General features: G+C 47.7%; 1 protein-coding gene and 1 long non-coding RNA gene across 2 annotated transcripts in view; one reads left to right on the top strand and one right to left on the bottom strand.

Annotated features, from left to right (window-relative positions):
• The first annotated feature begins 1,755 nt into the window (after window positions 1–1,755).
• Window positions 1,756–3,015, top strand: LOC149345772 (uncharacterized). Its single transcript, XR_016292033.1, has 2 exons — window positions 1,756–2,496; window positions 2,894–3,015. It is a non-coding gene; the product is annotated as an uncharacterized LOC149345772 (long non-coding RNA).
• A 3,939-nt stretch (window positions 3,016–6,954) lies between these two features.
• Window positions 6,955–11,801, bottom strand: part of Ccz1 (vacuolar fusion protein CCZ1) — a 40,382-nt gene continuing 35,535 nt past the window's right edge. The window contains exon 13 of the mRNA XM_089586223.1: window positions 6,955–7,060. Coding sequence (XP_089442349.1) covers window positions 7,005–7,060 — 56 coding nt within the window. The 3' untranslated portion in view covers window positions 6,955–7,004. The remainder of the gene's footprint in view (window positions 7,061–11,801) is intronic.

The following is an 11,801-nucleotide window of genomic DNA, read 5'->3' as shown; positions in this document are numbered from 1 at the left end:
TGCAGGAGGTTCTCGATCATGATGAAGAAGGTCTCACAGCGAAATTTAGCTGGAGGATCTTGCGTCTCTGGTGTGCTTGTACATTCAGCGCTGCCGTGTCGAGTCGACTGTTTTGGTTTTCTCTGGGTGCTTGCCTTGTATGAAGCATTGTCCGACGCTTCCTTCGCAAATTATTCAACTTCATCGAACCTCTCTCTTAAGACGGATATATAATCACACAACGATTTCATCAGGCTGACAGCAATGAGCGTTGGGCTTTGAAGTGCCTTGCTGGTGGCATTGAAATGTTACAAAACGCTATCCCAAAACTCGGCCATGACCAGTGCAGTTTCCAACGTTGTCATTGTCTTCAGCAAACACTTTGCTTCGTGCTTCGTTTCTCCTCTCTCATCTTGACCTTAGGGTAGTTGGATCAAGGCGGCTATGATTTCTTTAGAGTCGGCCACGAGAGCTCTCGTTGCATCCGCTCGAGCTGACCACCGCGTGTCTGAGACTTTCTTTGGGATTACCGCTGTCGCGTTTTGTTTCAGGTGGGTCTTGAGTACAGCACATCCAACATGCATGCATACCAGAGGGGACGGAGAACATCCCGGTGCTGTGGCGCCACATGCTCTGGGTCGCTCCGCTTCCGCGTAACATGGACATGCTTCACATGAAGGCAGACGACAAGCGCGGGTTCGCATGCTTAAGAGGCAATATATATCTAAACAGGGCGTCTACTACGTCGACATCACAGGGTCGTCGCCCGCAGGATTCTACACGGCTGCCGTAGTCCACAGGGGAATGAATGTCGATGGGCTATCATTTCGGGCCCCAAATTCAACACGAGCGGAGGAAGTCGCAATAGCTCTCACTGCCGCCGATCCAAAATCGAGAACGGTTATCACAGACTCTCGCCGGGCCTGAACATTATCTTGCAGCCCAGCAAACCACAAACCTCCCATAGATGTCCAGATTAAGTCTGAACGTCTATGTGCCAAACCAAAATCTCTCAGACGTCTTATCTACCAACCTTTTTTTCGTGGAAAAGCTGCAGACGTACCCACGACATCATATCTGCCTTAACCTAGACTTCTCGTAGATATTACTTGTCACGTCCTGGGTATGTAAGCGAGATATATAATTTAAGAATTCCATATTTTTCAATCGTTCGATATTTCGTGTTGCCTTACTGCATTTAAAGTTGGAAATCGCTGTTGACTACAATTTGGAGGCATAACCAGCGCTGCCTGTGTTTTTGTGTTTTTTCGTGCTCGCTTCACGGCAACATTATCCTACCTAGAAAGAAGAAAAATACGGGCAGTAGTAAAGACAAATCTGAATGCACACGCATCAGGTTTCTGACTCAACTGTACGCAGTTGGTTTGAAATGCCAGTCACTTTGGTCAGGATTCGCATTGTTATTTCATTACTATTCTTACATTCAATTTATACCTTGTGCTACAGCCAATGCAAGCTATCTCAACCACACTGAAAAGTGAGGACACACTAAAAAACATGTTTGTTATTTAGCAGCCAGGACTATATAGTAACCATTTTTTCTGATTAAGCATGTTTTATTCAACTTATCCAACTATGTAAAGTACAAAATTGGTTCAGTTCAATTTTTGGGAGTTATTTTTTTTTCAAGAATGTCTTAAATCTGCTAATCGCGCTAGCAATGATATAACTATTGGAATGTTGAGCTGAGGAAAGCTTAGGCATTTGTGTTGCTGAATGTGTGACCTCATATTTCTTGAGAATAAACTTCTTGAGTCCCGCTTTTTATCATCATGTCAACACTGTAATCATGTCCAGTGCAGGCCAAAAATTTATCCAGTTAACCCTGTGCCAGCGGCGGCCCCCTTATCCCAGCAAACTTCCGAACCTCATCTGCCCACCTGCCCTGATCCTCTCTGCTGTGCTTGCATTCTCTCTGAATCCAGCCCGTTACCCTAATGATAATTGGTCATCTTGCCTTCATGCTACATGCGCTGCCCATATGCCTGTTCTATGCTGCGGACAGGCGGCGGCGAGGAAAGTGCGGTGAATTGTCTAAGCCGCCATCGCGTTGTAGTTCGTATCGTATTTTATCAATAATAGCGCAAACTGCGCATGGCGATTGCAGCTGTGAAAAAAGTAATATGCTACAATTTAAAAATAATTAACTTATTTTTCATGCCACACCAAGCCTGCTACTAAGTACAAAAAAGAGACGATACAAAATATGTGACAGTTTCGCACATCCGCACGAGGCTAGGTTCAGCCATGGCGGCAGTGGTAGAGCGCAGGGCGTGTGCAATTTCAATCGTGTTCCATGGGAACATTGTGTTTGAAGAACCTCGACACAGAATTAATTATTCCCTTATTATTGCTGGCGAGATTGTTCAACCGTTCTTTCCTTGATGAAGCTGTAGGAAGACAGTTTGCTTGCTTTTACTACTCGGCGAAGTGGACCCGTCAGTACGAATTAGGACTACAAGTCGTTTTCACCGGCTGGGATCGTGACCTTTCTTGGTGCGTACTCAGTCTCAGTTTACTCATTGAAGTGTATTTTATGCTATTTCTGCGTTCGTAATGAAAAAATTCTAACGCATTTATCGGCACGTTATATTTTTACGCTCACTCGTTTGGCTGTTTTGCCAAACTCGCTTTGTATTGAAACAAAGGCTGGTGATGTATGCAACTGGCCTCTACTACCGAAATGTGGGCATGCGTTCGGATGGTGTGCCGAAGTGCGTGTGCAAGCAGACTCCGCTCAGCACGACTGCCTTTTAGTGCTGCAAGGGCAACCTTTGACGCTTCATAGACTTGCGTCGGTAAAAGTGGCGTAAATTACTGGGTTTGTTTGTTGTGGTTGCTGTGCCATTCTCTTGTCACCTGTAAAAGTGAACAATTATGCTTTCTTTTGCAGCAACCCTGGCCTATTGGGCTCGGCAGAAGAGTATTGATGCCACCGCAGCTGTTAACCTGACGATTATGCTCAACGAGAAGATTCAGGGAAAGCGCCGAGCGCAATAAAATACTGACGCACTAGGAAGTCATCTGCAGTGTTTTGGGCTCCCATGATGGCCATGTACTCGCTTACTCAACTGTATTTGAGCTAGCTGGAGTGCTTGGACGTCCCGACGACTCCATAGGGAAGTCTGTGGCTGGGATGCAGTAGGTCTCCGTTCCATCTGGAATTGTAACAGGTGTCAGCTGCATCTCGTATTGCAGCTGGTTCCAGTCTGGAAATGTGTCTCTTAAAACAGGACTGGAACCAGTTAGAAATTTTCACCTGAATATTGATCTATGTATAGTCATATTCTCTTTATATAGACGTCTAGGCTACGTAGACTGGGTGTACTTACATGTTCACAAATATCTGATAAATGTAGAGCGTGATGTCTGCAGTACGTACCTACAACGTGAACTGGACCCCAATTTTCATGTTGTAGGTACGTAGATTTTTCGTAAACGGTACTAATATGGATGTCTAATGGAGGTGTCTAATGTCCAGCGTAAATATCTTGCTGATGTCTATGGTACGTTTTATGGTTTACTGGGAGGGGAAATACCACCTCTTGCCTCCCAAATTCTAAGACGCGCTCCCGCCGATCCAACTCGCACAAAAGTGATTTGGACTCTGGCCACCAGGGTCTACGAGGCAATGAGGCCGCTGATGCGGCCGCCACACACCGGGCTCCTCATACTAGTCATACTCTGCTGGCTCAGAAGCTCATAAACCGCTTCTGCGGTTCCGCGAAATCCTAATTCATTATTGCGACAGCCACCGTCTCTACCCGGTACCTGCCAAGGGGCTGAATAAGGCGGAGGAGCGAACTCTGCGGCGCCTGCAGACAGGAACCCTTCTCTGTCCTGCCATAGCAAAACACTTCGATCCGAACACAGATGGGCGCTGCCCGCACTGTGGAGAGATCTGCGATATCTTTCACATGGTGTGGGCATGTACTCGGAATCCTCACCGCCCCCTTCCCCCACCCCCACCCGAGAGGCATGGGAGACTGCCCTCCTCAACTGCTCCACGCTGGAGTCCCAAAGGGCTCTGGTCAAGCGGGAGTGAGACGGGGCCTCGTCGTGCAGTGTCCCGGAATGCAGCAGAGCTTTTTGACCCTCAAGCTCTCTTTAATTGAAGTTTTTCACCACCACCACGCCACATTTACCTTCGGGTGGAAAAGGAGGCATCCTGCCGACTTAAGGAACACGCACTATAGTCGGATCGTGACACGGTTTGAGCCAGTCGACTTGCTCTGTTTCAGAGCCACGGTAGCGTGCATCCTGGGCCGGAAAAAGCGGTTCAATAACGTAGTTCTCCGGAGAGGTCTGGCAGATAACACTTTACAGGCCTTGGTACTTCGAAAGGAGTTTCGTTGATAGGCCGGCATCGCTGGAAGGAACCCAAAGCATCACGAGGGAGTTTGGAGTATAGGACTGAAAAGGAGGGGTGGGGAATCGAAGGCGCTTCCTACGTTCCTGGTCCTCGTGGCAAGAAACCGGGCAAGCTGGCAGAATTCTTCAGCATATGTGGCTGCTTGAGAGAGGGTCACTGACTCGGACACATAAGGGCGATACGAAAGCATGGTATCGATTGTGCAGGTGGGCTCTCGGCCATAGAGAAGGAAAAACGGAGAGAAGCCAGTTGTGCTCTGTGTGGCAGTATTGTAGGCGTATGTGACAAAGGGGAGAATGTAGCCCCAATCTGAGTTGTCGGATGGAACATAAATGGCGAGCAAAATGCTCAATGTGCGATTGAAACGTTCAGTCATGCCATTTGTTTGAGGGGGGTAGGCCGTTGTAGATAGATAAACGATGCGGCTTTGTTGAAGGAGTGCTTTGACGGTGTCTGAGAGGAAGACATGGCCCCGGTCGCTGAGAATTTCCTTAGGGAAACCATGGGACTCCGAGGATACCAAGGACTCAACGACTTGCACAGACGCGGATGGCAAGGATGAGCATGCGTAGCGGGTGAGGTGATCTACCGTCGCGATGACCCAGCGGTGGCCACCATAGAGATCAATGCTGACGCAGTAGAATGGGCGCGTGGGGCAGGACAATCGCTGCAGCGGATAGGTAGAACGGCGAGGAGGCATGTTGCGACGTTGACCTTCTGGACTGGAGCGAACGTATTGGCGGATGACGGGGTACATTCCCCGCCAATAGAAGCGGCGTCGAAGGCGTGAGTACTGTACTGGCGTGAGCGCAGTGCGTATCGGTGTGGAAGGAGGCGCATATGTCGGAACAAAGATGCCGAAGAATGACAAGAAGCCATTTGCGCCCGTCGGGGAGGTAGTCGGCGTGATAAAGCAGGCCATCCTTTAGTGCGCGGGCAATGCGCGTTTCGGCGCATTCTGCGGGTATTCTCGTGATGGCGTGTGTACTCCGGAGTTGGCCGCAGATGTCAGCGTACATGGGGTGGTTTGGGCATGCGGCTAGCTATCCAAGGGTAGTAGTCTGAGTTGTCGTATTCACTGGAGGGCCGCCACGTACGTCCACGTCTGCGCCACCGCTTCACTCCATCGGGTGCCGATCGCTGCTCCTACCCTCCCGCCCCTATCGCCGTGCCGCGCTAGAGCTCGCGCGCTCTTCTCGCCCAGAGCGGGCCCTACTTCTTGACCGCGTTTCAGGCCAGCAGCCACTCGCGGCGCCTCCTTAGCTCGCCTCTCTGGCGACCCAATTCCAGCGCGCGCAATTTCTTTGCCCGCTATCCGCTCATGCGGCAATCTTAACGCAAGGGGGGTCCCTGCAGCTGTTCTTTACTCACCCTATTAATACATCTCAGCGCGCACTTAATACTTCCCGCATGCACTACCTAATCGTGCTCTGCCGCGTCCGTCTTTTTCACTTGGATCTCAACTGCAGCTCCATCTTCGGCTCTTTTGTCCTGTCCCCTACTCCCCTAATCTTTTCTCCCCTACAGTCGCGGTGACTGCTACAGAAACGAAGTGATTACCGAGCTGCACGTTCCTCATACTTCTTGTCCCACCCCTCCTGCACGACGTCCCAAAATTGTTAAGAATCTCAAGCACCTCCCTTCCCTCGCGGCTCGTTCGCGGTGCCCATCTAGAAGAGAGTTACTGCGCCAATTCTGTTCCTCAAAAAAACACCGATTTTCACTGATTGTCCTAAGCCAGTGAGCTTTGGTCTAATTTTTTATCCATGCAGAATAAAGCTAATACGGCACTCCTTTTCGGTTATTTACCATAGGACTGTGCACTGGAAGCCATAGTAAGAAGGGCTCTGTTTGAACACGTGCCTACCTCACTGTGGTTGGCTTCTCCCACTGACAAAAGTAGACTGGTCTATTGGCTATAGAAGTTGAGACTGACCCTCAACAATATTAGCAGCCAAACCAGACGGACTTCTAGTTTGGTTTAGGGGAAACAATGTTGAAAAGCAACTGCACCTACGAGGGACGCCATAGTGGAGGCCTCCGGATAATTTTGACCACTTGGGGTTCTTTAATATGCACCGAAATCACTTAGAACAAGGGCCCATAGCATTCCGTGTCCATCAAAATGCTACCGCAGCAACCAGGACCTGAACCCGCGCGTTTTGGATCAGTAGCCACAACGGATTTCTCTCAAAAATGTTCTTGTCCATTGGCAATATCTGTTAGGAGCACCTCTTTCCAACTGGCATGCAGGCATTTACTGCACTCAGCCATGCCAACTACAAGCTCGCTCTGTCACATCAGTATGTATCACTTTTTAGCTTGTGAAACAGTTGGTGCTATATTGACACACACTAAAAAAGACAGGACATGCACACGTGTATGTGCTTGTTGTCCTCTCTTTTTGTGTGTGTGTCAGTGCAGAGCCTTGTTTCACAATTTAACATGCAGAACAACCAGCAGTAATGCAACATACCTTACTGTACCCCATTTCTTGTTGACATACGCTATCCCTGCACACACTTTCCTACAAATGCCACAAATAATCGGACCAGAAGGAAAAACAACTCCACAGATGGTGAAACAACTTGGGGCAACATATTTATTTACAGAGAGAGGTTGGGAGCCTCGGTCAGTCGAGAAAAAAGATGTTCTGGAACTGGCTGGCGCATAGCCTCTTCACTTCGTCTGTCAAAAGAGAAGCAAAAACAAACGTTACCTAAAAATAAGAGATGGGTAAGCATCAGTCCATGATATGTACACTTTCTCACTCAAATCACATCTAGAGGCTCGACATGGTGCAGAGTTCAAAAGAGTGCGTATGCAGGCTGATGAGTTCAAGCTAAGAAAACAAAGAACCCTCACAGGATGTTTACCACTGTTAAAAGGACCGAACACTGCCCGATGTTCATTTATTATAGCGGAAATGAAAAGATCCTGCCTCAAACTGTAAGAACTGAGCACTGCAATATAAAAAAGAACGAAGATTTATAATTTTAATTTCACATTGAAAAATCGCATAAAAAGGCATCTTGTGGCGTGACCACCACGTCACCACACATCAGTAAAATATCACTTAATTGTTTTAGCACATAGCGCTTTATTTTTTTTCAGGAGTGTTTGTCATGTTTTATCATAGTTTACGCTCTCTCCAGTGCAATATAAAGCAATGCTCCCTTTGCATCGTCGACCATGCCCTTTCAGCTTTTGGAACTACATGGCGCCACAGTGTTTTGAATTTCTTGAAGAACACATCACGAGCCAGTTGGTTTTCCAATTTCTTGGATGGAGTGGCAACTACGGTCAACTAAATCTTTCGTAAACGAGCTGCAAGTCACTGCCCCATAACAGTTTTGGTTATGGAAATTGAAAAGGACGCAACGCCATATACTAAACATATCTAATTACTGTCTGGTGGGCGAGATTTATATCAGTTTTTGTTACAGCACTTTTGCCGATGTGCAATCGCTATCGTGCTCACTGATCACGGTTTCCAGCATCAGGATACATAAAAGCAGGTGCATGCACCGATTTAAAAATTCTCGATAAAAATTTCCTAGAGCGTTTCTAATAAAACTGTTGAGGAATACAGTACCTTAGGCAGCAAGCTTTCCGAATAGGCCAAAAAAAATTGGGTCCTTATAATTCAGTGTTCTGTCCCTTTAAAGATAATCATCATGTGATCAGATATTTCCTCACAGCAGGTGTGATCTCGGGGAATGCTATCGCAGGCATAGAGTGCAGCATGCAATAAGGCACTTTGGGAGAGGAAAAGTGGCTACCCCAGCTACGACGACAGTGGGACCATCTCTCCTCCTACTCCCTACGCAATGCTTGTAGGCAAAGCAACGGCGGTGGTTTGCCAGCCCCACAACAACCGCTTTTCACGAACACAGCTATAAACTACCAAGCCCTCGCGTAATGGTTTCGCTGCATTGCAAGCCCCGAAATGGGCCCGAATGCAGTCTCAGACTGAAGGCACCAAATGGACGCACTACAGCAGACGCGAGTGCACTGTCTGTCGGGCTCCGAGCCTTTTGTATCTGTCATCCGCTTTTGTCTTGCAACTGCGCACAATAAAAGCAGTTTTTCCGGTTCCCATTGCAGTGCACTAAAACATGATTAAGCCTGCATGGGAGTAGAGAGGGAGTATAAGCTGTCCCCTAGCGCACTCCCTTCTAGGGGCAGGGTAGGCTGCCCAAGTTCTGGAGTACGTTTGACTACAGGTAATGGAGGCACATTCCCAGTGCAAAGCACAGCAACTCGACGCAGTGGGCAATGGGAGGAGGCCTTGGAATTCAGTCTCGGAGGCCTTGAGTTTAACAAAGAGAGGACACTGAAACCTCAGTTAAAACCTTCGTATCTGCTAGAACATTGCATGTTTTGAAGAAGGAATTTGTTTCCAATGCCAACAGTAAGTATTCCGTAGGTTTAGAGACCAATACCAACTGCTGGGTTTGGGCACTGGCACATGTGACACATTACAAGTACAGTCGAACCTCGTTATAACGAACACAGATACAGCGAATTATCGGATATAACGAAGTGAAAGAAAAGTTTGGTTGGATATGCTTTATTTCTATGGGAGTTCTATCTGTATAACGAAACGAAAAATTCAAAATTCGACACTGTATCGGTTATAACGAAGCAGTTTTGTATTCACAGGGCTCAAAATGCGCAAACAAGGAGGAAAAAATTTCAAAACACGCTAAATTTTGATCTTTTGAATCGCCCACACCTAAAATGTGTTTGAATCACCCGCGCTTCCCGCGCGCCACGCCATCGAGGGAGAGCGAATGAATCTAGCATCAACGGCTGCGTAGCATGGGTAGCATGTGACTGACACGTGATCAAACCAATGCCCGTGCTCCCCGGTCACCCTGCCGCCACGATTGTCGACTCGCGTGCTATCTCCGTGCTATCTCTATGATCTCTGCAGTCCATTCTGTAGACGCCGTCACGGAACACGTCGTAACTTACAGCAGTTTCGCTTGAAACGAAGATAAAGATCTTCAGGGCGGCTGACAGCGGGCGTAAGAAAAAGTCATTGCCGCGGACTTCGGTGTCGCGCCTAGCACTCTATCAACCATCTTGAGCGCAAGGCAGAAGGTTGCAAACGTCCACTCTGCAGGCGTTGTGAAGAATGACAGCAAGAGTGTAAGGCTTTGTCACCACCAGGACGTTGAAGATGCTTTGTTTGCATGGTTCAAGGACGTTATAGCGCGTAACCTGCCTGTGTCTGGTGCCGTCCTTCAAATGAAGGCGAGAAGTCTGACTTGCGTCTGAGGCCACAATGACTTTGATGCAAGCAGTGGCTGGCTGCAGCGATTTAATGACAGCCATCAGATTGTTTGCCACGTCTTGTCTGGTGAAGAAGCAGCCGTTGGCGCTGAGAACTGCGAGAAGTAGGCAGAAAGCTTCCGCATGCTACTGGAAGGCAAGCGGACAGTTTCGGCGAGACGACATGGCATCAACTGGCGGTTCCGAACGTTACGTTCGAGGAATTCATCTGTGCAGATGACAACTTGGCTGTGGCGCCCGAACTGACCGACCAAGAAATGGTTGATCAGGTGGTTTCTGCAGATCATGCTACAAACAGCGACGCATGTGAAGATGGCAAAGTGCGATCTCTCAGCAGCGCCGTGGCCGCCGACATGGCCAGGAAGTTGAGGGGGTACCTCGGGAACCTACCTGTGGCCAAATCAGCTGACATCGGGAAAGCGCTGCTCTGTGTTGATTTCGTCGAAAAATTTAACCTGTCAAATAGTGTGAAGTGCCGCAAACGAAGATTACGTCGTTTTTTAAAAAAATTTGTTTTTGCACCTGGCCAGCATCCCGACTTAAGAGTTCGCGCTTGCTTTCCGGTACGAAATGCAAGGCGAGTTTTGACATGCTTATACCACGCGTTAAATTCAAAAATAGTGCATTTTTTCAACCCTGTGTTGTCCATCCTAAAGTGCCTTTACTTGGGTTTATTAACAGACCTTTTCTGCGGGAATTTGAGTGCATGCTTTTATAACGAATATTGGATATAATGAACGAATTTCCGCGCAAAATGTGACTTCGTTATAATGAGGTTGGACTGTAACTGAATACTTGAAACAAATTAATTTTCTTTTCATTTTGTAATTGGTTTGGTTTGCTTTACAGCTCATGGGGGTTTAACGTCCCAAAGCAACTGTGGCTATGAGGGACACCGCAGTTGAGAGCTCCAGAAATTTCGACCACCTAGGGTTCTTTAACATAAACTGACATCGCACAGTACATCATCATCATCAGCCTGACTACTCCCGCTGCAGGGCAAAGGCCTCTCCCGTGTCTCTCCCAATGACCCTGTCCTTCGCCAGTTGCAGCCACCGTATCCCCACAAATTTGTTAATCTCATCCACCCACCTAACTTTCTGCCGCCCCCTGCTACGCTTGCCTTCCCTTGGAATCCACTCCGTTACCCTTAAGGAGCAGCGGTTATCTTGCCTTCGCATTACATGCCCTGCCCAAGCCCATTCCTTCCTCTTGATTTCGACTAATATGTCATCAACCCGAGTTTGTTCTCTCACCCACTCCGCCCACTTTCGATCCCTTAACGTCACACCTATCATTTTTTTTTCCATAGCTCGCTGCGTTGACCTTAACTTAAGCTGAACCCTCTTTGTTAGCCTCCCCGTTTCTGCCCCGTAGGTGAGTACCGGTAAGATACAGCTGTTGTGTACTTTTCTCATGACAGTTATTGGTAAACCATTCATGATCTGAGAGAACCTCCCATATGCGCTCCACCCCATTCTTATACTTCTAGTTATTTCCCTCTCATGATCCGGATCTGCGGTCACTACCTGCCCTAAGTAGACATATTCTCTTACTACTTCTAGCACCTCGCTACCAATTGCGAACTGCTGTTCCCTTGCAAGGCTACTGAACATTACTTTGGTTTTCTGCATGTTAATTTTTAGCCCCACCGTTCTACTCTGCCTGTCTAGCTGATTGATCATGCTTTGCAGTTCTTGTCCTGAGTGGCTTAGCAAGGCAATGTCATCAGCGAATCGCAAATTACTCAGGTATTCTCCATTAACTCTCATCCCCAACTGTTCCCATTCCAGTCCCCGGAATACCTCCTGTAAGCAGGCAGTGAAGAGCATTGGCGAGATCGTGTCTCCCTGCCTGACACCTTTCCGTATTGGAATTTTATTGCTGACTTTATGGAGAACTATAGTAGCTGTGCAGTTACTACAAATATCTTCCAGTATTTTCACATAACACTCTTCTACAACCTTATTCCGCAATGCCTGCATGACAGCTGAGGTTTCCACTGAGTTGAATGCTTTCTCGTAATCAATGAAGGCTATATATAGGGGTTGGTTATATTCTGCGCATTTCTCTATCACCTGATTGATAGTGTGAATGTGGTCTATTGTCGAGTATCCTCTAAGAAAGC

Source organism: Amblyomma mixtum, chromosome 4, assembly GCF_055824585.1.
Source record: "Amblyomma mixtum isolate Tamu chromosome 4, ASM5582458v1, whole genome shotgun sequence".
In the NCBI taxonomy this organism is placed as follows: domain Eukaryota; kingdom Metazoa; phylum Arthropoda; class Arachnida; order Ixodida; family Ixodidae; genus Amblyomma; species Amblyomma mixtum.
The sequence above is the reverse complement of the archived record's forward strand: the minus strand, read 5'-3'. Positions and strand labels throughout refer to the sequence as shown.